This window comes from Chiloscyllium plagiosum, unplaced genomic scaffold, assembly GCF_037043375.1.
Source record: "Chiloscyllium plagiosum isolate Xiang-an unplaced genomic scaffold, Cpla_swu_hap1 HiC_scaffold_2, whole genome shotgun sequence".
NCBI lineage: Eukaryota > Metazoa > Chordata > Chondrichthyes > Orectolobiformes > Hemiscylliidae > Chiloscyllium > Chiloscyllium plagiosum.
The window spans coordinates 55,993,523-56,021,041 of NW_028270140.1; the positions used below are offsets into that span (position 1 = coordinate 55,993,523).

A 27,519-nucleotide genomic window follows, 5' to 3' on the forward strand; every position below is an offset into this window, starting at 1 on the left:
CACTGCGCCCCCACCCCCAAAAATACACAAATCAATATGTGGTATTAAAAATACAACTACCTGCGTGAGACAAATCGGAGAATACATCATCCCGGTGGCAAAATAAAAACAAAAGACAAGTCAAGCCCACGAGCAACTCCAACAGATCTTAAGAGCCTCCGTGTAACGTGTTATCCATTCATATACTTGTCGGATTTCAAAAAAAAACTCTGATGTGAAGAGTCGCAAAGTCTGTCGGTATTCGCGCCTAAAGATCCGATGGCAAGTTTCCCGAAGCAAAGGGGAGAAAAAAAACCTGGAGTCAAGATTAGTGAATTTTCCAGTGGGATATATATCCTGGATGTGTTTGCAGTCGGTCAAATGGTGCAGCTCAGTAAGCTGCCAGAAGCGAACACCCAATGCTAGACCAGAGCACAAATACCAGGCGAAACTTTCCATTCACCGCAGTTATAAACCTGAGGCTTAAGGAGACAGAGCCTGGCACTGGAATTGATCTGGGATGGGTGGGGGGCTGGCAGTTTAGGAGGAAGGGGAGGGTTCGCCAGGTACAACTGCTGATTTGCTTCTCTGTCTTCAGTGTTTTTTCAACCGGGGAGTAGTTGGGGGGCGGGGAGGGGGTTGCGAAATAAAAGTAGCCCCTCGCTCCCTCCTTTACCCCTCAGCACCGCTATGGCAGACTCAGCGATCGTCTCTAATATTTATTACACAAACTCGATCTTCTCCTTTCAGGCACGCTCATTCCAATCCACCAAGACCCTGAACTTCTCCGCCAGTCCTCCCACAGAAGGGATGCTCACGTGTTTTTTTTTCTAAAACAACTTGACGAGGCTTTTTTCGCTATTTTACACACAAGCGGAAGACTAGCACTCGCAAAAGAGACAGTCGCATGGAAAATCCCCGGATCGCGGAGCAAGGAAAAGAACACCTTCTTCAGGAACTGGACAGGCCCCTGGATCGTTCCATTGAAAACTGGCCAAAAATTCAACTCAGTAGCCCCTGTCACCCATCATCCTGACGGCAAACTTTCTGCACTTGCCAGAATTGAGGGGCACAATAAGGCACACATTCAAATTGTGTTGTGTCCAAATATAATCCTCATTGTGCCCCTGCACCAAAAGATTTCAACATGCTTCGGGATAATTAGAGATCACTGGCTAGAATTAATCCCCAAGAACAAACCATTAGTCTTGTGGTGTGGTTTGTGTGCCGCCCTTTAACTAATGCTTTCAGTACGTTCGCAAAGATTAATGGGTGTTGGGGTCTGCTGAATATGTACTAATAACCTTTTAGTTTGTCCTCACCGGAATGTAATTTAAATTCTGCATTTACACAAATATGTATTTGCGGGCATACTCTAAACAACATGGTAAAATCAGAAATATTTCAGCAGATTTATCCTGGTGATAATGCTACGCGGGGGGGGGGGGGGGGGGTAGAGGTGCGGTGGAACCGCGGAGTTCTCGCTTTTGCAACGTCTAAGTTTGAGCCATTTTCCCACCGTGACTGTACGTCGAGATAGTTCATATAATTATTTCTCTACGTGTCCAGTTATTTTCTATCTGTTTGAATGTGTTCGGTATTTGCACAAGAATTGTCCGTTATTAATGTTTGCTTTGTCGTAGATTTAAGCAACTGTCTTGGAGTTTCAAACTACAAAGTGAATAAAATATTGATCTGGACTTTTTCTTTAGTTTTCTTTTAAATATACGTTTCTTTGCGGTTTGAGGTTATATGTGGGAGGAAAACCCATTTGATACACGTGTCAATTTGCAAAGTACTGTTACAGGTATACTTACGGGGGAGTAGACACCTTGAAATCGATCGTGTTGCATTTGGTACCCTTTTTAATTGCCGTAACCCTTTTAAGAGTACTTCACTGCAAATTCGAACTAAATTAGTCCATTCACTCTGAAAGCGTTTGCCTTCTTTACTGGGGTTACTTTCATTCCTTAGTTTATAATGGACTTTAACCAGTTTCCAACATTCTCTATCCAGTTCGTCATCAAATCCACAGTGGCGTTGGAAAGGTAACATTTCAACAGTTCTGTGCACTTTTACCTAAAAGAGGTTTAATTATTAACAAAATACATCTAGTAATTTATTTTTTCCACAAAAGTGCACCTGTTCAAATTGTTCAAACTCCAAGGCAGGATAACAAAAGGCTAAAACCGCTGACAACGCCAATGGTAATATTTATAACCAACATGTTCTCTTTGTGAACCACAGTTCACTGAACTCTCCGCAGTTTTGGTTTGTTGTGGGTTGTGTACTGTTTTCCGATCTTAATTGAACAGTGGGCAGGAAAAAGGGGGAAGGAAATCTGCAGCAAAAAGGTCCTGTAGCTCAAGACTCTGTAATATTCGGTCCTCTCTCTTAAGGGAAGGGGGTGGGGTGTGAAGGATAGCTGCGGAACTTTACAGTATCGGACCACGGCTGAAACTTTTTGACAGGTCGCCGAAATAGGATATGTTGCAGTTTGAAATGTTTTTCAGTCCGCCTTTTGTCCCTCTCTCTCTCTCTCCACACCCCCAGACGAATTTTTCTATTGGAGGGCAGGTTCGAAGTGGCTGCTAAAGTGTTGTTTCTGGCAAGAGTGCAGAAGACAAATTTAAGTGCGAACTTGACCTTTCCCGCCCTCCCCCTAAAATTCTTTCTCTTCCTTTAGAAGAACTCTCTGCGGTAAATTGCGGTGTGGAGTGAGTTTCATCTCTCTGCTCTAACGTTCACTGCAAGGCGAGTGCAGGAACGATGGCCCGAGTGGCCTTCTCTCGAGCTGGAGCACTTCTGAGCAGACGGCCCCTGAGCATTCCGATCACGCCACAGCGGCGTGTGGTGTCAGACAACAGTAATCCTTCCCGCCCTCATCGCCCACCGGTCTATTAATAAAACTATTCCTGTTCACCGCCACTTACTGCACATTTGGTGTTAAAAAGCAAAAGAGAATGCGTTTGTGTGAAACAGAAGAGAAGAAAATGACATCAGAAAATTCAAAATGAAAATAGAATGCAAGGCGTAGAAATGAAGATATTTTTCTACTTTGTTTTTTAAGAAGACCGCAGTGTCTGCCTCTAGCCAACAGAACGTTGCCATCAATCTCAAATTCTTTTGGAGCTGTCGAGCCAAGCCAGAGGAAGAGAGAGGGAGAGAAATCTAAAAAGTCGGGAAACTTGCCAAGCTCAGCGCTTTTTTGGACGCAAGCACCAACCAGGACTGATTCATTGCTAGCTTTACAAACACATCTGATAACGGCGTGACCTACATCAGGGAGAGAAAGGAGGGGGAACTGAAGGTTGCAGACATAAACAATCCAATAGTATCGTCAAAAAATAATCAAATAAATACAAAGTGAAAACAGCATGGGGGGGGGGGGGAGAGGAGGAAGGAAACTCGCTGCAGCCAAGACACAACCTGAGGGGAAATTAAAACACAACATGGAAAACGCGAGGATATTATTTCTGTAACACATACCATTGCACAATGCTGCAATAAAATATAGTTTGCAGTTTGCCTACAACGGTTTAAAAGCTTCACATCTCTCCTTAAGTTCAAACTGCGCACCTTCTGCACAAACTGCGAACAGGCTTTCCCCCCGTGTCTATTCACTCTCTCAAAGTGGCCTTTTACAAACCGGAAGCGATACCTCGACTTTAAAAAAAACAGCGGCAAAGTCAAAGTCAGGCAGTTTGCCCTTGCGAAGTCTGTTTCTCTATCTCCCCGCCCACCCTCTCCCTCTGCCGTCCTTATGCTGGAATTCTGCACTTGGCTCTGATTTTGAGTCGGTTCTCCGGGGCTGTGCGGAACCCCAGTAAACCTGCCCCCTCCCCCATCTCTCTCCCTCTGTGCTCACAAACCTGCCTTTCAGATTGGGCGGGGGCGGGAGTCATTCTTTAATTTTGGCATGATGGTTCTCCTCTCTTTTCTCACACTCCCTCTGCCTTGGCAAATCAGTTCTTATTTTCCAGTTTTCTCATCGTTTCCGTCTTCACTTTATCTGCTCGGATCGCTCTCACTTTTTGTTTAATCTTTGTGAGGTTTATTACTTTTCCTGTCGGCCTTCCCTTTGAGAAGCTATTGTTCTCTAAAGTTTTCCAATCTCCCTTAATTTTTGCCCGCTTTCCAACCTTTCCTTCTCATGTGAATGTTTTGATTTCTCTCTGCTCGTGTGACACTTTCATTTGACTTTATAACTCCCAATCAAATCAGTGTGCCCTTGCTCATGACTTCCTAACCCTCCCCACTTTGTTCCTTTTGGTGCTCAGACTGTTTAGTGTATTGGGGTGAAGGAACTGTTTGCAGATATGAACAGCAGTTCCCCACGCCCTGACTAACAGCCTTCAGCCGTCGTGCAACGTAGAGGGCGGGCAATATTCCCATAAATCTGCTCGAATGCAGCAAGCAAGCGCCAAGGAGCAGTCTAAAGTTGTAAAACCAGAGCGGAGCTGGGGATTTTTTTCTCTGCAGGATTTGTGCTAAGTCATTCTTAACTGCCCAAAGATGATTGTGCCTGCTATGGAGTTGTCTTGCAATCTAATTTGTTCCCACTCACACGTTATTTTCTTGCTATTGTGTACAGCAACACAAAAAAAGCTGAACGCTGAACGCCGAACTTGCAAATTCCTACTTCCAAAATCACTAGCAGCCAGTTTTAACCAAGTGTGCATTGAATCTATTTTCTACTTAAAATTAAAATACCTATCTCTAGTATATATGCGATGCGCTTAGTATTTATATTAGTCTTCACAATCCAGAAGAAAACAGTTTGGTAAAAGTCACTTAAATACATTCAGTGATTGGGAATTCTGTTAAAGCACTTTATAAAAATAAACAAAGACAATTGGAGGTCACAATTTGTTTTATTAGCAGTATGCGACCACCATGTAACGATTAGCCCGAACTTGTTTGTACTATAACTCTCCGATTTTCCTTTGATGTTTCAAGGTCATCTCCCCAAATAGCAAATAGCCCAAGAATAGGAAAAAATATTGTAGGACGATCTAACGCATGAGCCCTAAATGAAATGTCTTGCTTTTGTTGCTGTTAAAAGGGTAAAAATAGACTAAACACGTTTCCAGTTGCCTTCATTTCAATAAGTCCTGTGCTTCTGCAGTGCCGCAAATATGAACTGTGAACTGTGATGTTTAATGAATATAACATAAAACATTACAGCGAGTACAGGCCCTTCGGCCCTCGATACTGCACCGACCTGTGAAACCAATCTGAAGCCCATCTAACCTACACTGTTCCATTATCATCCATATGTTTATCCAATGACCAACATGCCAAGTTTAGAGGCCAGGATAATTTCACAATAAAGATGAATGGGAAATGTGATTAGCATGCTTGATTCAATACTGCCTAGAAAGTTACTTGACTCAGATGGTGAGTAACTCACTGCCTGTCCACCATCAACATGGCACATGTTCAGCAATACTCCAAAAACATTCAAGAATCTACCATCCAACTCAAAACAGCTGGCTTAATCAGTACCTCATCCGGCACCCTAAGGATTCACTGGCTAGGCTGCTGGTCCAAGATGCAGCAGTACAGCCCTAATGCAAATGCACTGCAGCAACTTTCAACCTGTGACCTGCACCATCTGTAACAAATATAGTCAATGCCTGGGAACACCACACCTGCAACCTCCCCTCCAAAGCATACACCATCCTGACTGAAATACAATATATCACCATTGATAGTTCATGTGGTCTCCTTCAGAATGAGAACATAATCATTGTAATATTTCTTGAGGCTCACATTTGTACAAAGGAGGAGCTAGAAATTTGAAAACGATTTCTAAATCCAGAATTTGAGTTGGTTAAAGTGGTCATGAAACCATTGTCAATTGTCATAAAAAGCCATCTGCTTCCCTTGAGGGAAAGCTATCTGACACCCTTACCTGTTATGGGCTATATGTAACTCCAGATGACAGAACTCTGATATGTACTCTGCAATCATCCATCAAGCACTCCACTATATCAATCCACTATATCTCATAAAAGTCGTGAAAACAGACAGACCAAGACATTGACCTTGACACCAGAAGTGTGAATGATAAATTCTGTCCTGCCCAAGATGCAAAATCTTCCAATCTAATGTATGGGGTATAGTGCCAAAATTGGGAGAGATGCCTCACAGACTGCTCAAGCAAAAGCCTAGCCTAGTCATATTAATGTATCCGAGGAGCAGGAGAATCGACGTTTCAGGCATAACCTTTCCATCAGGAATGTGGGGGTTTGGTGTGGGAAGGGGGGTGGGGTAAGGGTGCTTTCCCCCCACATTCCTGAAGAAGGACTTATGCCCAAAACATTGATTCTCCTGCTCCTCGGATGCTGCCTAACCTGTGCCACACTTTTTGACTCTGATCTCCAGCATCTGCAGTTCTCACTTTCTCCTGGACATAACTGAGAAATAAGAAAGGGAAGATCACCTTATTGGGATTGTAATATAGACCCCCTAATAGTCAGAGGGAAATTGAGAAACAAATTTGTAAGGAGATCTCAGCTATCTGTAAGAATAATAGGGTGGTTATGGTAGGGGATTTTAACTTTCCAAACATAGACTGAGACTGCCATAGTTTTAAGGGTTTAGATGGAGAGTTTAGATTAGATTTTTAGATTACATTACAGTGTGGAAACAGGCCCTTCGGCCCAACAAGTCCACACCGACACGCCGAAGCGCAACCCTCCCATACCCCTACATTTACCCCTTACCTAACACTACGGGCAATTTAGCATGGCCAATTCACCTGACCTGCACATCTTTTGGACTGTGGGAGGAAACCGGAGTACCCGGAGGAAACCCACGCAGACACAGGGAGAACGTGCAAACTCCACACAGTCAGTCGCCTGAGGCGGGAATTGAACCCGGGTCTCCGGCGCTGTGAGGCAGCAGTGCTAACCACTGTGCCACCGTGCCGCCCACATTTGTTAAGTGTGTACAAGAAAATTTTCTGATTCAGTATGTGGATGTACCTACTACAGCAGGTGCAAAGCCTGACCTACTCTTGGGAAATAAGGCAGGGCAAATGGTATGGGAGCACTTTGGGGCCAGCGACAATAATTCTATTAGATTAAAATAGTGATGAAAAAGGATAGACCAGATCTAAAAGTTGAAGTTCTAAATCAGAGAAAGGCCAATTTTGACGGTATTAGGCAAGAACTTTCAAAAGCTGATTGGGGGCAGACGTTCGCAGGTAAAGGGAAGCCGGAAAATTGGAAGCCTTCAGAAATGAGATAACGAGAATCCAGAGAAAATACATTCCTGTCAGGGTGAAAGGAAAGGCTGGTAGGTATAGGAAATGCTGGATGACTAAAGAAATTGAGTGTTTGGTTAAGAAAAAGAAGGAAGCATATGTCAGGTATAGACTGGATAGATTGGGTGAATCCTTATAAGAGTATAAACGCAGTAGGAGTTTACTTAAGAGGGAAATCAGGAGGGCAAAAAGGGGACATGAGATAGCTTTGGCAAATAGAGTTAATGATAATCCAAAGGGTTTTTACAAATACATTAAGGACAAAAGGGTAACTAGGGACAGAATAGGGCCCCTCAAAGATCAGCAAAATGGCCTTTTGTGTGGAGCTGCAGGAGATGGAGGAGATACTAGACTAGTATTTTGCATCAGTATTTACTGTGGAAAAGGATATGGAAGATATTAATGGAGGAAAATAGATGGTGACATCTTAAAAAATGTTCATATGACAGAGGAGGAGGTGCTGGATGTCTTGAAATGCATAAAAGTGGATAAATTCCCAGGACCTGGTCAGGTGTACCAGAGAACTCTGTGGGAAGCTAGGGATCTAATTGTTGGACCTCTTGCTGAGATATTTGTATCATTGATAGTCACAGGTGAGGTGCCAGAAGACTGGAGGTTGGTTAATATGGTGACACTGTTTAAGAAGGGTAGTAGGGTCAAGCCAGGGAATGCTAGACCAATGAGCCTGACCTCAGTGGTGGGCAAGTTGTTGGAGGGATTACTGAGGCACAGGATGTACATGTATTTGGAAAGGCAAGGACTGATTAGGGAAAGTCAACATGTCTTTGTGCTTGGAAAATCATGTCTCACACACTTAATTGAATTTTTTGAAGAAATAACAAAGAGGATTGATGAGGACAGAGCGGTACTTGTGATCTATATTGACTTCAGTAAGATGTTCAACAAGGTTCCCCATGGGAGACTGATTAGCAAGGTTAGATCTCATGAAATACAGGGAGAACTAGCCAATTGGATATGGAACTGGCTCAAAGGTAGAAGACAGAGGGTGGTGATGGAGGGTTGTTTTTCAGACTAGAGGCCTGTGACCTGTGGAGTGGGACAAGGATCAGTGCTGGGTCCTTTACTTTTCGTCATTTATATAAATGATTTGGATGTGAGCATAAGAGGTATGGTTAGTATGTTTGCTGATAGGGATCGGGATTCCCAGAAGGTTTGTTGCCTCCTGGTGCCGGGGTCCGGAATGTCTCCGATCAGGTGTATAAGATTCTGAAAGGGGAGGGCGAACAGCCAGAAATCTTGTTACATATTGGCACCAATGATATAGCCAGGAAAAGGAAGGAGGATATAAAAAGTGATTTCAGGGAGTTAGGGTGGAAGCTGCAGAGCAGAACGAACAGAGTAGTGTTCTCGGGTTTACTACCGGTGCCACGAGATAGCGAGGCGAGGAACAGGGAGCGGGCGGCGCAGCTGGTGTAGGAGGGAGGGCTTGAGATATGTAAATAATTGGGATGCCTTCTGGGGAAAGTGGGACCTGCACATGAAGGACAGGTTGCACCTGAACTGGAAAGGGACTATTGTCCTGGGTGAAAGGTTTGCTTGAGTTGTTCAGGAGGGTTTAAACTAGTATGGCGGTGGGTGGGAACCTGAGCTATATACTGGAGGTGAGAGTTGATGGAGATGAGGCAATAGGAAGAGGTAGCGCCGCCAGTGGGAAGGAATTTCCTGGGAAAGAACCAAAGGAGCGGTTAAAGTGTGTTTGCTTTAATGCAAAGAGTATCAGGAATAAAAGTGATGAGCTTAGAGCATGGATCAGTACCTGGTGCTATGATGTTGTGGCATTAACAGTGACGTGGGTTTCTCAGGGGCAGGAATGGTTGCTGGATGTTCCAGGGTTTAGAACATTTAAAAAGAAGAAGGAGTGGGGAAAAAGAGGAGGGGGTGTAGCACTGCTAATCAGAGAGGTATCACAGCTACAGAAGTTACCATTGTCGAGGAGGGTCTGCCTACTGAGTCAGTATGGGTTGAAATTAGGAACAGTAAGGGAGCAGTCACCTCATTAGGGGTTTACTACAGGCCCCCCAATAGCAGCAGGGAGATTGAAGAAAGCATAGGTCGCCAGATTTTGGAAAAGTGTGAATGTGGTAGGGTTGTTGTAATGGGTGAATTTAACTTTCCCAATATTGATTGGAACCTCCTTCGAGCAGATGGTTTGGAAGGAGCTGTTTTGTACTAATGACAATAGGGTTCCGGCAATGGTCCATAACTGTCCTCATCTTATCCATGAACAACAGGTTAATAAGAGGGCACTTTGCCTGGGAGGCCTCGAAAGCCAGCCATATTGAGTTTGGATCGTTACCTACCCAATCACAGACAAAGGAAAGCAGGGAATTCAATTGATACCTCCTGATGCCTGGGAAATCAACTCCTCCTCCTCCATGAGGCAACTGCAGTTTAGTAAGTTTGATGACGGGCCGTCGACGATGCCAGACAAAGGAACCAAACCACCCCATAAGCCTTCGCAGTGTTGACCTGGGAAACATTATAGGGAGCATACGCATGGGATAAAGCAAACAAGGAAGAACATTAACCTTAATGAGAAATATTCGGCCAAGCCATGAAATTGGAAGAGCCTCCCATCTCTGGAGATCTCGCATAATATTGTCAAGCAAGTTAGCAAAGTTAGTCCGGGGAGTAAAAATGCCTAGGTATCAGAACCCTGCCCATGACCACTTAAAAGGGGACTTAGGGCCACCTTCAACTTCTTGCACATCCTTAAGGTTCCTCAAAGACATAGCCTTCGATTTTGCAAAGTTAATCTTATATCCTGAAATAGCCCCAAATGAATTGATACATTGTATCAAATGGGGTACGGAGCTCATCGGGTTCGATAAAAACAGAAGTATACAGTGTAATCTTGTGTGCCCTCGGTCCCACTTCTGGAGTGGATATGTAGACGTTCTGACAAATGGCTTCTGCAGCGGCTCTATCACCAACATAAACAAGTGTGAATGTAGTAGGGTTATTGTAATGGGTGACGTTAACTCTCCCAATATTGATTGGAACCTCCTTCGAGCAGATGGTTTGGAAGGAACTGTTTTGTAAGGTGTTTCAGGAGGGTTTCCTAACTCAGTACGTTGACAGGCCTACGAGGGGAGAGGCCATTTTGGATTTGGTGCTTGGCAATGAGCCGGGGCAGGTGTCAGATCTTGCAGTGGGAGACCATTTTGGGGATAGTGACCACAACTGCCTCACATTCTACAAAGCTATGGAGAAGGAGAGAAGCAGGCACAATGGGAGGATATTTAATTGGGGAAAAGGCAATTATGATACTATCAGACATGCGTTGGGAAGCATGGACTGGGACCAATTCTTCCATGGAAAGGGCACTATAGACATGTGGAGACTGTTTAAGGAACAGTTGTTGTGAGTGATGCACAGATGTGTTCCTCTGAGACAGGCGAGAGGGGGTAAGATAAAGGAACCTTGGATGACGAGAGCGGAGGAGCTTCTCGTCAAAAGAAAGGAGGCAGCTTACGTTAGGTGGATGAAGCAAGGGTCTTGCTGAGTTCTAGCAGATTACAGGCAAGCGAGGAAGGAGCTAAAAGATGGCCTGAGGAGAGCCATGAGGGGACACGAGAAAGGCTTGGCAGGAAGGATTAGGGAGAATCCAAAGGCATTTTACACGTATGTGAGGAATAAGAGAATGATCAAAGAAAGAGTAGGGCCGATCAGGGATAGCATAGGGAATTTGTGTATAGAGTCTGAGGAGGTAAGGAAAGCCCTAAATGAGTTTTTTCCTTCTGTCTTTACTAAAGAAAAGGACTTTGTAGTGAATTAAACCATTAAGGAGCAGGTAACAGATAGAGATTGCGGAAAATTTTGACAAACATTAAGATTGACAAGTTGCCAGGGCCAGACCAGATTTGCACTCTCGCTCTCCACCGGAGTCATACCTGAGGACTGGAGGGAGGCAAATGTAATTCCTCTCTTCAAGAAAGGAAATAGGGAAGTCCCCTGCAATTACAGACCAGTCAGTCTCACGTCTGTCGTCTGCAAGGTGTTAGAAAGGATTCTGAAGGATAGAATTTATGACCATCTGGAAGAGCATGGCTTGACTAAAGGCAGTCAGCACGGCTTTCTGAGGGGCAGGTCATGCCTCACAAATCTTATTGAGTTCTTTGAGGATGTTACTAGACAAATTGATGAGGGTCGAGCAGTGGATGTTGTGTATATGGACTTCAGTAAGGCATTTGATAAGGTTCCCCATGAAGGTCAGGAGAATGGGATACAGGGAAATTTAGCTGTCTGGATACAGAATTGGCTGGTCGACAGAAGACAGCGAGTGGTAGTGGAAGGAAAATATTCTGCCTGGGAGTCAGTGTTGAGTGGTGTTCCACAGGGCTCTGTTCTTGGGCCTCTACTCTTTGTAATTTTTATTAATGACTTGGATGAGGAGATTGAAGGATGGGTTAGCAAGTTTGCAGACGACACAAAGGTTGGAGATGTTGTTGACAGTATAGAGGACTGTTGTAGGCTGCAGCGTGACATTGACAGGATGCAGAGATGGGCTGAGAGGTGGCAGATGGAGTTCAACCTGGATAAATGTGAGGTGATGCATTTTGGAAGGTCAAACTTGAAGAGTTGAGTACAGGATTAAAGACAGGATTCTTGGCAGTGTGGAGGAACAGCGGGATCTTGGTGTGCAGGTACATAGATCCCTTAAAATTGCCAGGGTTGTTAAGAAAGCATATGGTGTTTTGGCTTTCATTAACAGGGGGATTGAGTTTAAGAGCCGTGAGATCTTGTTGCAGCTCTATAAAACTTTGGTTAAACCGCACTTGGAATACTGTGTCCAGTTCTGGTCGCCCTATTATAGGAAAGATGTGGATACTTTGGAGAGGGTTCAGAGGAGGTTTACCAGGATGCTGCCTGGAATGGAGGGCTTATCTTACGAAGAGAGGTTGACTGAGCTTGGACTTTTTTCATTGGAAAAAAGAAGTAAGAGAGGTGACCTAATTGAGGTGTGCAAGATAATGAGAGGCATAGATAGAGTTGATAGCCACCACCTTTTCCCAGGGCAGAAATTGTTAGCACGAGGGGTCATAGTTTTAAGCTGTTTGGCGGAAAGTATAGAGGGGATGTCAGAGGCGGGTTCTTTACACAGAGAGTTGTGAGAGCATGGAATGTGTTGTCAGCAGCAGTTGTGGAAGCGAGGTCATTGGGGATATTTAAGAGACTACTGGCCATCCATATGGTCACAGAAATTTGAGAGTTCGTACATTAGGTTTACCTCACATGAGGATCAATGGTCGGCACATCATTGTGGGCTGAAGGGCCTGTTCTGTGCTGTACCGTTCTATGCTCTATGTTCTATAACACCAAAATTGGAGGAGTAGTGGACAGTGAAGAAGTTACCTCAGATTACAATGGGATCTCGAACACTCGAGCCAATGGGCTAGGAAATGGCAGATGGAGTTTAATTTAGATAAAGTTTTTGGGAAAGCAAATCTTAGCAGGACTTATACATTTAATAGTAAGGTTCTAGGGGGTGTTGCTGAACAAAGAGACCTTGGAGTGCAGGTTCATAGCTCCTTGAAAGTGGAGTCGCAGGTAGATAGGATAGCGAAAAAGGCATTTGGTATTCTTTCCTTTATCGATCAGAGTATTGAGTACATGAGTTGGGAGATCATGTTGCGGCTGTACAGGACATCGGTTAGGCCACTGTTGGATTATTGCGTGCAATTCTGGTCTCCTTCCTATCAGAAGGATGTTGTGAAACTTGAAAGGGTTCAGAAAAGATTTACAAGGATGTTGCAAGGGTAGGAGGATTTGAGTTATAGGGAGAGGCCGAACAGGCTGGGGCTGTTTTCCCTGGAGCATCGGAGGCTTATAGAGGTTTAAAAAATTATGATGGGCATTTATAGGATAAATAGACGAAGTATTTTCTCTGGGTTGGGGGAGTCCAGAACTAGAGGGCATAGGTATAGGGTGAGAGTGGGGGAAAATATAGAAGAAACCTAAGGGGCAACAGTTTCATGCAGAGGGTGGTATGTGTATGGAATGAGCTGCCAGAGGAAGTGGTGGAGGCTAATACAATTGCAACATTTAAAAGGCATTTGAATGGGTATATGAATCAGAATGGCTTGGAGGGATATGGGCCAAGTGCTGACAGGTGGGACTAGATTGGGTTGGGATATCTGGTTGGCATGGAGGGGTTGGACCGAAGGGTCTGTTTCCATGCTGTACATCTCTATGACTCTATGACTCTATATTAATGGCATCACAACTTACAAACAGTATCTGAGGCACCATCACCATTCCTTGATGTGTCCTGTCTTACCACGATTGCACCGTGGTATACAGTAGGGAGACAGTTGCCCTGGAATCCTGATCATTTACTCTGGGTCCCATGAAATTTCATGCCATCTGACTGAGCATGGACAAGGATTACCAATTACTGCCTTTCCTCAGCTGATGAATCAGTACTCTTTCATGTTGAGCACAAACTTGGCGAAACACTGAGGTGACAGTAAAACAATATGTACTGTGGGTCTGGGTTTCAATGTCCAGATTGACCAAACTGCCAGACCTAAAATTCATTGACAAAAATCAAAGAACTGTGGATGTTGGAAATCAAAAGAAAAACTGAAACTGCTGGAAAAACTCAGCAGGTCTGGCAGCATCTGTGGAGAGAAAACAGAGTTAAGATTTTGAATCCAGTGACCCTTTTTCAAACTGTAGCTAGGAAAAGGTTGGTATATATGCTGAAGATGGAGTTGGGGGAGAGTGGGAGGAGTAGACAAAAAGTGGAGAACGAAGCTGGAGCGAAAGAAAACAACAATTGTACAACTATATCATGCTGTGTGGCATTAACACAATATTAAAGCCTTGAGCAGATTTAGCAACTCAAGACTGAGCATCTATGAGGCACCGTGGGCCATCAGCAGCAGTAAAATCTTACTCCAACAGAATATGCAACCTCATGTCCCAGCATATCTTTCATTTTATTGGGACCATCAAGCCAGAAGCTCAGCCCTAATTCAAATGGCCAGTACAGAAGGGCATGGTGGGAGGTATACCTAAAAGTGAGGTTTCAACCTGGAGAAATTACAAAACAGGACTACTTGTGTGCCCAAAACATAAGGAGCAAGCAATAGACAGAGTGAAGCAATCCCACAATGAATGGATCAAATCTAAGAACTTCAGTCCTGCCACATCCAGTCTTTAAGTGGTAATGGGCCATTAAACATCTCACTGGAGGAGGAAGTTTACAAATATTTCCGTGCTCAAAACTGGGGGAGCCCACCTCATTAGTACATAATACCAGGCTGAAATTAGATTAGATTAGAATAGATTAGATTACTTACAGTGTGGAAACAGGCCTTTCGGCCCAAGAAGTCCACATTGACCGTCCAAAGAGCAACCCACCCAGACCCCTTCTCTACATTTACCCCTTCACCTAACACTACGGGCAATTTAGCATGGCCAATTCACCTAACCTGCACATCTTTAGACTGTGGGAAGAAACCAAAATATTTGCAAGCATTTTCAGTCAGCAGTGTTGAATGGATGATTCATCTCGGCCTCCTGCAGTCATGCCCAGTATCATAAATGCCAATCTTCAGCCAATTCAATTCACTCCACATAATATTATGAAACAATTAGAGGCACTGCATGCTGAAAAGTCTGTGTGATCTAATAACATTCCATTGAGAGTACTGAAAACTTCTGCCCCAGAATTAGCCTCACTGTTCCAGTACAGCTATAACATTGGCCTCTGACAATGTAGAAATTTGCCCAGGTTTATCTTATACACAAAAAGCAGAACCCATCCAATCCAGCCAATTATCGCTCCACCAGTCTATCCTTGATCATAAGTAAAGTGAAGGAAGGTGTCATCAATAATGCTATCAAGCAGCACCTATTCAACAATAACCTGCTCACTGACGCCCGGTTTGGGATCTGTTGGGGCCACTCCGCCCCTGACCTCATTACTGCCTTGATCCAAATATGGACAAACCAGATTATCTCAAGAGGGGTGATGAGACTGACCACTTTTACCATCAATTGTAGAATCAAGGGGCTCCACCAAAACTGGAGTAAAAGGAAATTAATGGGAAGTCATACTGGTCAAAGTCATAAATATAGAAAAGCAGATGGTTATGGTTTCTTGAGGTCAGTCATCTCAGGTCCAGGAAATCTTTGCAGGAATTCCTCAGGATAGTGTTTTAGGTCCTATCATATTCAGTTGTTTGATCAATGACCATTCCTCCATCATTAGATCAGAATTGGGAATGTTCATCGATGATTGCGAAATAGCAAGATGGAAAGATAGAAATTGTTCTGTTGGGCAAATGCAGCATAGTTTCATGAAAGGCTAGTAATGATTAACTTCTACTGAAATTCTATGAAGACCTCATGAGCACGATGGAAAATGGGGACCCAGTAGATGTGGTGTATCTAGATTTCCAAAGGGCCTTTGACAAGGTGCCTTACTAAAGGTTGCTGCATAAGACAAAGATGGTTAGACAATTGGTTTACCAACAAGAAGCAAAGAGTGGGGATACATGAGTATTTTTCTAGTTGACGATCGGTAACTAGTGGTGTGCCTCAGGGAATAGTGTTGGGTCTGCAATTATTCACAAGTTGCATAGATGATTTGGAGTTGGGGACCACATGTTGTGTGTCAAAGTTTGCAATGACACTAAAATGAATGGTAGAGCAAAGTATGCAGAGGCCTGTGAACCTTTTCAAAGGGACATAGTTTAAGCGAGCGGGCAATGGTCTGGCAGATGGTTTACAATGTTGTTAAATGTGAAGTCATCCAGTTCATAGGGATAACAGTAAAAGGTTCTATTATTTGAATGGTAAGAAATTGCAGCACACTGCTGTGTAGAGGGACCTGGGTGTCCTTGTGCATGAATCACAGAAGGTTGTTCTGCAGGTGCAACAGTTAATTAAGAAGACAAATGAAATTTTGTCTTTCATTGCTGGAGGATTGAGGTTAAAATCTGGGAGGTTATGTTGCAACTGTATAGGGTGCTGGTGAGGCCACACCTGGAGTATTGTGTGCAGTTTTGGTCTCATTACTTGAGAAAGGATGTACTGGTACCAGAAGGGGTGCACAGGAAGTTCACTAGGTTGATTCCAACATTGAGGGGGTTGGCTTTTGAGGAGAGCCTGAGTATATTGGGATTATATTCATTGGAATTTAGAAGAATGAGGGGGGATCCTATGGAAAGATATAAAATTATTAAGGAACAAGATAAGATAGAAGTAGAAAGGATGTTTCCATTGGTGAATGAAACTAGGACAAGAGGGCAGAGCCTTAAAACTATGAGGAGCAGATTTATGACTGAATTGAGAAGGACGTTCTTCACCCACACGATTGTGAATTTGTGAAATTTCATGCCCAGTGAAGTAGTTGAGGCTTCCTCATTGAATGCTTTCATCTAAGATAAATAATTTTTGAACAGTAAAGGTATTGAGGGGAATGGTAAGAAGGCAGGTAAGTGGAGCTGAGGCCACGAAAAGATCAACCATGATCTTATTGAATAGCGGAGTGGGCTTGAGGGACCAATGGCCTATTCCTGCTCTTAGTTCTTATGTTCTTGTGTTCAGCACTATTTGCAACTCCTCAGGCATTGAAACAGTCCATGTCCAAATGCAGCATGACCTTGATGATATCAAGATTTTGGACTGAAAAGTAGCAAGTAACATTCACGCCAAGCATATGCCAGGTAACGACCATCTCCAATGTAAGAGAACCCATTCATCACCACACCTTTAATTAGATTAGATTCCCTACAGTGTATAAACATGCCCTTCAGCCCAACAAGTCCACACCGACCCTCTGAAGAGTAACTCACTCAGACACATTTCCCTCTGACTAATGCACCTAACACTATGGGCAATTTAGCACCGCCAATTCACCTAACCTACACATCTTTGGACTGTGGGAGGAAACCAGAGCATCTGGAGGAAACCCACGCAGACACAGGGAGAATGTGCAAACTCCACACAGACAATCGCCTGAGACTGGAATCGAACCTGGGACCCTAGTGCTGTGAGGCAGCAGTGCTAACCACTGAGCCACTGTGCCACCCCAATGGTATTACCATTTCTGAATCCCCAACAATTAACATTCGGAGGGCTTCTATTGACTGGCAATCAAGTTGGACCACCTAAATAAATACCTTGTCTCCAACAGCAGATGATTGGGACTGTTGATTGGTATCTCATCTAACACCTTCAAAATTCACTCTTTCTACCATTGATGTTCAATGGCAACAAGATATACCATCTAGGAAAATGCCCTGCAACAGCTCAGCCAGGTTCCTTAGGCAGAATCTTCCAAGCCTATAACCTATCACTATGACTATGATTCTACCTCCAAGAAGGACAAGGGCAGAAGATGAATGAGAACACTACAATCTGTAAGTTTCTCTCCAAGTTGCACAACATCCCAATTTGAAAATATATCATTCCTTCAGTGTCACTGGGTCAGAATCTTGGAACTCCCTCCCTAACATGACTGTAAGTGTCCCTACAGCCCAAGGACTGCAGAGGTTCAAGATGGCAGGTTATTATTATCTTCTGCAGGACCAATTCCAATTATGGATGTGCAATAAATACTGGCCTTACCAGTGACACCCACATCTCATGAATGAATATTTTAAAAATTGTAAACAAGATCACATCAAATTATACAGGTAATTTCTTCACATGGTAAGAATGATTGAATGACTAAAACACAGATGGAACTACTCTCCACCACATTGTCAGGCAGTACATTCCACATCCTAACTATTGTCTGATTGAACAATTGGATAATAATGCAGAAGTACGTGTTACTTTGACTTGATATGAAAATTAGGAAAAAGAGGAAGACTAAAAGTGAGAAATACAGGAGTCCTGATGAAGTATCAAGCCTGAAACATCGACTCTCTTGTTCCTCAGATGCTGCCTGACAACTTTGACAAGATGCTGCACAGGAAAATTCTACATAAGATAGTGTTAGGGGCACGATACAGGCAGGGATAGATGATTGGCTGAGTGGTAGAAGGTAGAGAGTAGAGATGAAGAGGTCTTTTTCAGGATGGCAACAGTGACTAGTGAAGTTCACACATGTCCATGTTGGAATTGCACTGTTCACATTAATGATCTGAATGATGGAACTGAGGGCATTGTTGCTAAGTTTGCAGGTGATACAAAAATGTTGGACAAGCTAGGAGAATGGGCAATGAAGTGGAAGCTGGAATGTGGGAAAGTGTGAGGTTATGCATTATGGTAGGAAGAATACAGGTATAGACTATTTTCTAAATGGGGAAAGGCTTCAGAAGTCTGAAACACAAAGGTACTTGGGAGCCCTAGTTATGGTTAACATGTAGGTTCAGTTACAGTTTGGAAGATAAATGCAACATTCGCATTAATTTCAAGAGGGGTTGACTATTTCCCCTCTCTGAGAGGAGGGTGTGTGTGTATGGGGGCCATAGAATCAGAATGAGGGTTGGTCTCATTTAGAACTTTGGATTGAGATGAGGAGGAATTTCCTCAGTCAGGCGGAGATGAATCTCCGCAATTATTTACTCCAGAGGCCTGTGGAGACATTGTTATTGCTTAAGTTCAAAACAGACAATGATAGGCTTCTAGATATTAAAGATTTCAAAGGAAATATGTTACTACAGGACAATGGCTATATTCAAGAATAACATGACAGGTTCCAAAGGTTGAATGGTCTTTCCCTGCTCCTATGTCCTATAGAATACCATGGAAAGAGTATAAATGTCACTCAGAATGACTGTTTAATGACTTGTTGTTGACCAATTTGGCCACAAAGCCATTCCATGCCTCTGTTGCACCTTTCTTCATTTTGGCAACTCCTATTTCCTTATGTTGTTCAGTTCCCCATTTTTGCCCGAACATGTCTTTGCACATTATAGTATATTTTTCTATAACAGCGTGACACTATTACTTTGAGTTATTGTTGTTGTACATTGTTTCCTACAGTTCATAGGGAGGACAAAAGTTCATTTGTATTACTGTGAATTGAATACTATGTTGAAATTGTAATATGATCGTTCATTCTGCAAAGTAACACCTTATTTATGGCTTTATAGCAACAAAGTTGAATTGGCAAATTTGCATATTAAATTTGAGTGTTTTCTGCAGATTAACTGTGGCTCAGTTGGTAGCTCCCTCAGGTTGGGAGGTTATGGGTTCAAGTCCCACTTCAAGCTTTCAAAAAAACCAAAACTGCCACCAGCACAGGATTGACCTAGAAGTCTTGCCTTTTGAACAAGGTGCCTTCACAGAGGTATATAAAAGATTCCATAACACAACTTCAAAGAGAAGCAGAGAGTTATCCACAGGGCTCTGGCCAATATTTATCCCTTAATCAAAATCACAAAAACAAATTTTCCGGTCATCATCATGTAGCTGTTTGTGGGAGCATGCCGACCGCAAATTGGCTGTTACGTATCCCACATTGCAATAGTGGCTACACTTCAAAAAGTACTTTATTGGTTGTCAAGAGCTTTGGGACATCCTCTGGTATTGAATAGCACTGTATAAGTATTTTATTGTATTCCACATTTTGGCAGAAATCTCTTCAACTCACGAAACTGTTCATCCAAAACGTTTCAATGATTTTTTATAATTTCTAAAGACTGGCTCTGCGGAAGTTTTAAAAGCTATTTTCATTTCATGACAGATGTTTGCCTTGATGCAAGTACATTTTGCCAATTTATTTGTTTACTTTACAACTGTGACATGTACACATGGCCCACAATAAGTTTTGGTTTGTTCTCCCAAACTTTCATTGATATTTTGCTCCTATTCATAAAAGAGCTGTAGAAGGTACAGATTGAAACACCTTCACCAAAAGTATTGACTGGCTATGTTAGTATTAAGGTTTGAATAACAAGGAAATATTTACTAAATCCAGGTTAGTATATTAAGTTTCAAAGACACTTTGATTTTTACAGCGAGAGTTCAAACTCCAGAGCCATGTATTTTATTTACAAATGGTGCTGGCATCTGCACTTTGTCCCCAGTTGTAACTCTCTGATCAGCTTGAACTATGGAGAAACATTGGAGATAGCACCATTACTGTGGGCATTGAATTGCGTTGTGAAATTTTAGATTTCTTGAGGATCTACTAAATTTCAAATGGAGGAATTTTGTAAATAATACATGTTCATCATAGAATTTCAAAACCATAGTTGTAGTCATGGAAGCACTGGGATTTCAAATGATTTAAAAATGATTTTAAAATCAATAAAACTGAAGAAGAAGGATTATTTCCTCTTTACGCATTTGTGGACTTCTAAAATTTTAAAAATCTGTTTATTTCCTACTTTTTTTCTGCTGCACACAAAGAAATTGTGTAATTGAAAAGGAAATTATATAATTAATCATGAGAAAACTGAAAATCTTCAGGGTTCCTTGCAAGTTGCTAAGTATTACTGGGTTTGAGTGAAGAGATAATTCTGTTTGTAAGAGACAGTTTAAGTGATTGCAGTTTGACTCATGCTCACTAAAGTGTAATAAGGAGATCAATTCTCAATAAAATTAACCCTGGAAATGAAAATTCCAAGCTGGAACCATTCTCTTATATTTGGAGAATAGCATCCGTTCACGTTGGCTATGCTGTGATGATGAATTTGAACTTGTTTGGTCTTGGATTATTCATGGAGAAAGGGAGGACTGCAGATGCTGGAGATCAGAGCTGAAAATGTGTTGCTGGAAAAGCGCAGCAGGTCAGGCAGCATCCAATGAGCAGGAGAATCGACGTTTCGGGCATGAGCCCTTCTTCGGGAATGAGGAAAGTGTGCCAAGCAGGCTAAGATAAAAGGTAGGTAGGAGGGACTTGGGGGAGGGGTGTTGGAAATGCAATAGGTGGAAGGAGATTAAGGTGAGGGTGATAAGGTGAGGGTGATAGGCCGGAGTGGGGGTGGGAGCGGAGAGGTCAGGAAGAAGATTGCAGGTTAGGAAGGTGGTGCTGAGTTCGAGGGTTGGGACTGAGACAAGGTAGGGGGAAGGGAATGAGGAAACTGGAGAAATCTGAGTTCATCCCCTGTGGAAACTGGAGAAATCACAAGGGATGAACTCAGATTTCTCCAGTTTCCTCATTCCTCCTCCCCCACCTTGTCTCAGTCCCAATCCTCGAACTCAGCACCACCTTCCTAACCTGCAATCTTCTTCCTGACCTCTCCGCCCCCACCCCCACTCCGGCCTATCACCCTCATCTTAACACCCTCACCTTAACCTCCTTCCACCTATCGCATTTCCAACGCCCCTCCCCCAAGTCCCTCCTCCCTACCTTTTATCTTAGCCTGCTTGGCACACTTTCCTCATTCCCGAAGAAGGGCTCATGCCCGAAACATCGATTCTCCTGCTCCTTGGATGCTGCCTGACCTGCTGCGCTTTTCCAGCAACACATTTTCAGCTTGGATTATTCATTCCATGTTTTCATGTTCTGTGCATCAAAGTTAAAATAAATGCTTGTTGGTTGTAACATTAAAAAATAATTTGTCAAAAAAATGAATGAAAAATTGGTCATTACAGTAAAGTTGGTTAATATAGTAAGGTTGGCCCTTTCATTCAGAATCTTTTGAGTGTTCACTATGCAGCTAACAATTTAACAACTATATCTTCTCCTTTCATTTTCCTTTCATCATGATCATCAAGACATGAAGCCCATTGGTTTCCAGAAAAGAGGCAAAGTACAAAGTATCTATGGACTCATATTCTGCTATAAAGCCTATATCAACAAAATTTTGAGATAACCTAGCAGAATATGCGAATCTAGAAAAATTCTTAATGTAATTGCCCATCATCTATCAACTACGAGGCACAAAGTTGGAGTCTGATGGCATGGTCCCCACTTCTCTGGATGGGCACAGCTCCAACCACACCAAAAAAACTTGATACCATGAAGAATAACGCAGTCCACTCCTCCTTCGACATTCAATCTCTTCACCGATGCACAGTGGTGTACTATCACCAAAGCTCCTTAGACAGTATCTTCCAGATCAATGTTCTTGAGCATCTAAAAGGAAAAAAAAGCAGCAGATACATGGGAGCACCATTACACCACCTATAGATTCTCCTTCAAGTTGTGCTCTCTCCTGTCTTAGAAATATATCGCTGTTCCTTCAGTATCACTGGATCAAAATCCAGAAACTCCTTCCGAAAAGCATTATGGGTCTATCTACAGTGAATGGACTACAGATGTTCAAGAAGGCCACCACTTTCCCCAGGACAATTAAGGATGGGCAATAAATGCTGACCTAACCAGTGATGCCTACATTCTATGAATAAACAAAAATGAAACCTACCCTCCATTTGATCCAAGGTTTATTTTGTGACAGTGCTTAAAGTTTATCTTTCTTCTCTATAACTTGCGTTACTGTGCCATTGCTATGCATATTAAGACCATCATGACATTATATTTAGGTGTTACGTGGTTTTTAAAATAATTGATTCGTACAGATTGAATCAAAAGAATATTCGTGCATGGCAAATGCAGTATAAAGTGGAGAGATTTGAAGTTCAATTTAGTAGGAAAAGTAGAAAGACAGGTATTATTTAAATAATGCTCGGTTGGGAAAGGTTGCTGTACCAAGGGATCCATCCTTGTACACTGGTCAATGAAAGCAAGTCCCTTCCAAGATGGCAGTAGAGGTCGCATGCTCCAGCCATAATTCATCCACTCTGCCTGCTCTTCTTCTTCTTTATTTCTTTCTCTTCTCTTTTTCTTCCACCTAGTGCCTATTATCTTCTTCTTCTTCTTCTTTCTTCTCCATCATTTTTTTTTGCCTTTCAATTCCTGGCCTCTGACAACAACTCTCAGTCTCTGTCGATGAAACCCAGCTTCTAGTGACAATTCCTGGTCTCCAGTTAGCAATGATTCCCTGTCTCCAGTGACGATCCTGGCCTCCAGCGAATGATAATTCCTCGGCTCCGGCAACAACTCCTGGCTTGGTGCAACGTCCTCCTGGTGTGGCCTGGCAACCTCTCGACATTGGTATCCTCCCAGCCTGCCGCAGCAGCTTTGTTCCATAAGGGCCTCTTAGTGTGGGGTGGCAACCTCCCAGCTTAGCATAGTAGCCTCCTGCTGTGACATGGCAACTTCCCATCCTGGTGCAATGGCCTCCAAGTGTGGTGTGGCAACCTCCCGGCCTGAGATAGTGGCATCCCGGTGTGGTGAGGCAACCTCTCGACTTTGGCATGACAACCTCCTAGTCTGGCATAGCAGCTTTCTCCTGTAAGGACCTCCTAGTGTGGTGTGGCAACCTCCCTGCCTGACATAGTGGCCTCCCGATGTGGCATGGCCAACTCCCAGCCTGGCATAATGGCCTCCTGGTGCGGCATGGCAACCTCCCGGCCTGGCAAAGTTACCCCTCACCATGGTGTGTCACTACTGTGGTGTGGAGCCAGGGCCCAGTGCAGACTGGAAACTAAGTGCAAACTTAGTCTGTTGTACTGAACTTTTTTTTTGTAATGCTGGACATGTTCTTTCTGTATTATCTAAAATCCTGTAACTAAAGAAGCTGTAACTGGGTACTTTTGTATCTAAGTTAGGGCTGTAATTAGCAATTTTTAAACTTTTCACTATACTCATTGAGTATATGTGACAATAAAGACTATTGTGTTTAATTCTATTCTACAAGCATGGGGGTTCAGCAAGCAATTAGGAATGCAAATGGTTTGTTGATCTTTTGTAAAAGGGTTTGAGTACAAATCATACTGCAGCTGTACAGGCCAAACTCAGACCATGTCTGGAATATTCTGTGCAGTTTCCATCTCCCTATTTAAGAAAAGATATACGTGCCATAGAGGGACTGCAGTGAATATTCACCAGACTGAATTATCAGTTTCAGGTTTGTCGTAGGAGAAATGGAGAGCCCGTACTCACTCGAGATTTGAAGAATGAGAGGGGATCTCACTGAAACATATAAAAGACTGATAGAGCTGAACAAGTTGGATGCAAGGATGATATTTCTCCTGGCTGGGGAATCCAGTGCAAGGGATCATTTTGAACTGAGATAAAGAGAAACGTCTTCAGTCTGAAGATGTTGAATTCTCTTCCTGTTGAATTCTCTTCCTTCGAAGGTTGTGGAAATGAAGTCACTGAATGCATTTAAGAATGAAATATATACATTTCTAGAAGCTAAAAGGTGTCATGAAGTATGGGAAGAGAGTGGGAATATGACAATAAGATAGAGGATCAGCCATGAATATGTTGGATGGTAGAGCTGGCCCGGTGGGCCAAATCACCACATCTAGATGACAGACTCAAATTTCCACTAAAGACAACGTAGTCTTGGGCCAGAATATTGATGAGCTTAAATCAATGTAAGACACATTGTCATTGACATTGTATGGTAACCATATTAGATTCCTCAGTTCTAATATTGTTCACAAGAATAAGCATAAAGAACCACTCAGAAATATGAACAACCTCCCATGGTGACATATATAACAAAGTCACTAAAATATACTTAGAATTATATATTTTGGAATATGTAACACCAAGGTAAAATTATCCACCGATTGAAATTATACATTCAGAAAGCAGATGTTCGCTTCAAGTTTTCATATTCAAACTGAAAGCATAAATAAAATTATTGTACAAATTAGGAAAGAAGAATTGGAATGAAGAGAGGTCTTTCTCACACTGGAAAGTATCCAATGCTAGCAAATAGGATCTCATGTATGTTCTTTCCTTTCCCTTTACTCTTCAAATAAGGTCTTTCAATGTGCAGAGGTACAGTGGGAAGTTGGTTGGGAATCCAAGAAGGCATGACATAAGACACTGCTCATCAGATAAGTGTATGAAATAATTTAGATGCCTAACAACACCACTGGAAAGTTCAAACCATTTGGAGATATAGATTTGTAAACCATTCTCCGCAATGGTTTACAAATCAGACTTTTTAAAACATTTCTTGCATTGAAAATCCTGTGAAAACAACAAAAGTTCCTCCCAACCAATTATCCAGTTTTCTGATCCTTTTCATGCTTTGTGTAAAATCGAACAAGTCATAGAGTCATAGCGATGTACAGCATGGAAACAGACCCTTCGGTCCAACCTGTCCATGCCAACCAAATATCCCAACCCAATCTAGTCCAACCTGCCAGCACCCGGCCCATACCCCTCAAAACTCTTCCTATTCATTTACCCATCCAAATGCCTCGTAAATGTTGCAATTGTACCAGCCTTCACCACTTCCTCTGGCAGCTCATTCCATACCTGTACCACTCTCTGTATGAAAAAGTTGCCCCTTAGGTCTCTTTTATATCTTTCCCCTCTCACCCTAAACCTATGCCTTCTAGTTCTGGACTCCCCGATCCCAGGGAAAAGACTTTGTCTATTTACCATATCCTAGTCCCTCATAATTTTGTAAACTTCTATAAGGTCACCCCTCAGCCTCCTACACTCCAGGGAAAACAGCCCCAGCCTGTTCAGCCTCTCCCCATAGCTCAAATCCTCCAACCCTGACAACATCCTTGTAAATCTTTTCTGAACCCTTTCAAGTTTCACATCATCTTTCCGATAGGAAGGAGATCAGAATTGCATGCATTATTCCAACAGTGGCCTAACTAATGTCCTGTACAGCTGCAACATGACCTCTCAACTCCTGTACTCAATACTCTGACGAATAAAGGAAAGCATACCAAACACCTTTTTCAATATCCTATCTACCTGCGACTCCACTTTCAAGGAGCTATGAACCTGCACTCCAAGGACTCTTTGTTCAGCAACATTCCCTAGGATCTTACCATTAAGTGTATAAGTCCTGCTAAGATTTGCTTTCCCAAAATGCAGCACCTTGCACTTATCTGAATTAAACTCCATCTGCCACTTCTCAGCCCATTGGCCTATCTGGTCAAGATCCTGTTGTAATCTGAAGTAACCCTCTTTGCTGTCCACTACACCTCCAATTTCGGAGTCATCTGCAAATTTACTAACTGTGCCTCTTATGCTCACATCCAAATCATTTATGTAAATGCCAAAAAGAAAAGGACCTAGCCTCGATCCTTGTGGCACTCCAGAGGTCACAGATTGAGCTGAGAGTGAAATAATACGTCACACTTCAGTATAACTTTTGAACCAGAGATTTTCAATAATTCTGAAGTGAAAGGACCACTCAGGAATACTTGCTCACTGTTCAATGCCTCATTGCTGCTTATGATTGGTCATAAGACAAATAGAACATTGAACATAGAATATTACAGCACAGTACAAGCCCTTTGGCCCTTGATGTTGCGCTGACCTGCGAAATTATTCTGATGCCCATCTAACCAATACCGTTCCATTATTATCCATATGTATGTCCAATGCCCAGTTAAATGCCCTTAATGTTGGCGAGTCTACTACTGTTGCAGGCAGGCCATTCCACGCCCCTACTATTCTCTGAGTAAAGAAAGTACCCCTGATATCTGTCCTAACTCTATCACCCTTCAATTTAAAGCTATGTCACCTCATGTTAACCATCACCCTCTGAGGAAAAGGACTCTCACTCTCCACCCTATCTAACCCTCTGATTATCTTATGCATCTCGATTAAGTCACCTCTCAACCTTCTTTTCTCCAATGAAAACAGCCTCAGTTCCCACAGCCTTTCCGCATAACACCTTCCTTCCATACCAGGCAATATCCTAGTAAATCTCCTCTGAACCCTTTCCAAAGCTTCCACATCCTTCCTTTAATGTGGTGACCAGAACTATATGCAATCCTCCAGGTGCGGCCTTACACAGTCTTGTACAGCTGAAGCGTGATGTGGTGGTTCCGAAACTCAATCCCCCTAGCAATAAATGCCAACACACCATATGTCTTCTTAACAACCCTATCAACCTGGGCAACTTTCAGGGATTTATGCACTAGGATGCAGAGATCTCTCTGTTCATCCACACTGCCAAGAATTTTACCATGAGCCCAGTACTCTGCATTCCTGTTACTTCTTCCAAAGTGAACGACCTCACACTTTTCCGCATTAAACTCCATTTGCCACTTCTCAGTCCAATTCTGCATCTTATCTATGTCCCTCTGTAATCCACAACATCCTTCAGTACTATCCACAACTCTGCCTACCTTTGTGTCATCTGCAGATTTACCAACCCATCCTTCTACGCCCTCATCCAGATCATTTATAAAGATTACAAACAGCAGTGGCGCGAAAACAGATCCTTATGGCACACCACTGGTAACTGAGCTTCAGGATGACATTTCCCATAAACCACCACCCTCTGTCTTCCTTCAGCTAGCCAATTTCTGATCCAAACCACTAAATTATCTTC

At 42.9% G+C, this 27,519-nt stretch overlaps 1 protein-coding gene across 17 annotated transcripts in view; it reads right to left on the bottom strand.

Annotated features, from left to right (window-relative positions):
* LOC122562011 (nuclear factor 1 B-type-like) overlaps nucleotides 1-27,519 on the bottom strand; it is a 637,597-nt gene that overhangs the window by 454,072 nt on the left and 156,006 nt on the right. For 3 of the 17 annotated variants that reach the window (XM_087996886.1, XM_043714445.2, XM_043714438.2), the window contains exon 1: nucleotides 61-1,705. The exons of 2 other annotated variants lie outside the window; for them this stretch is intronic. In XM_087996886.1, coding sequence (XP_087853012.1) covers nucleotides 61-90 — 30 coding nt within the window. In that variant the 5' untranslated portion in view covers nucleotides 91-1,705. Of the gene's footprint in view, nucleotides 1-57; nucleotides 1,715-1,796; nucleotides 2,463-3,468; nucleotides 3,606-27,519 lie in introns of those variants that run through there. 12 more of the 17 variants (XM_087996880.1, XM_087996882.1, XM_087996879.1 and 9 more) reach the window with 12 other exon arrangements.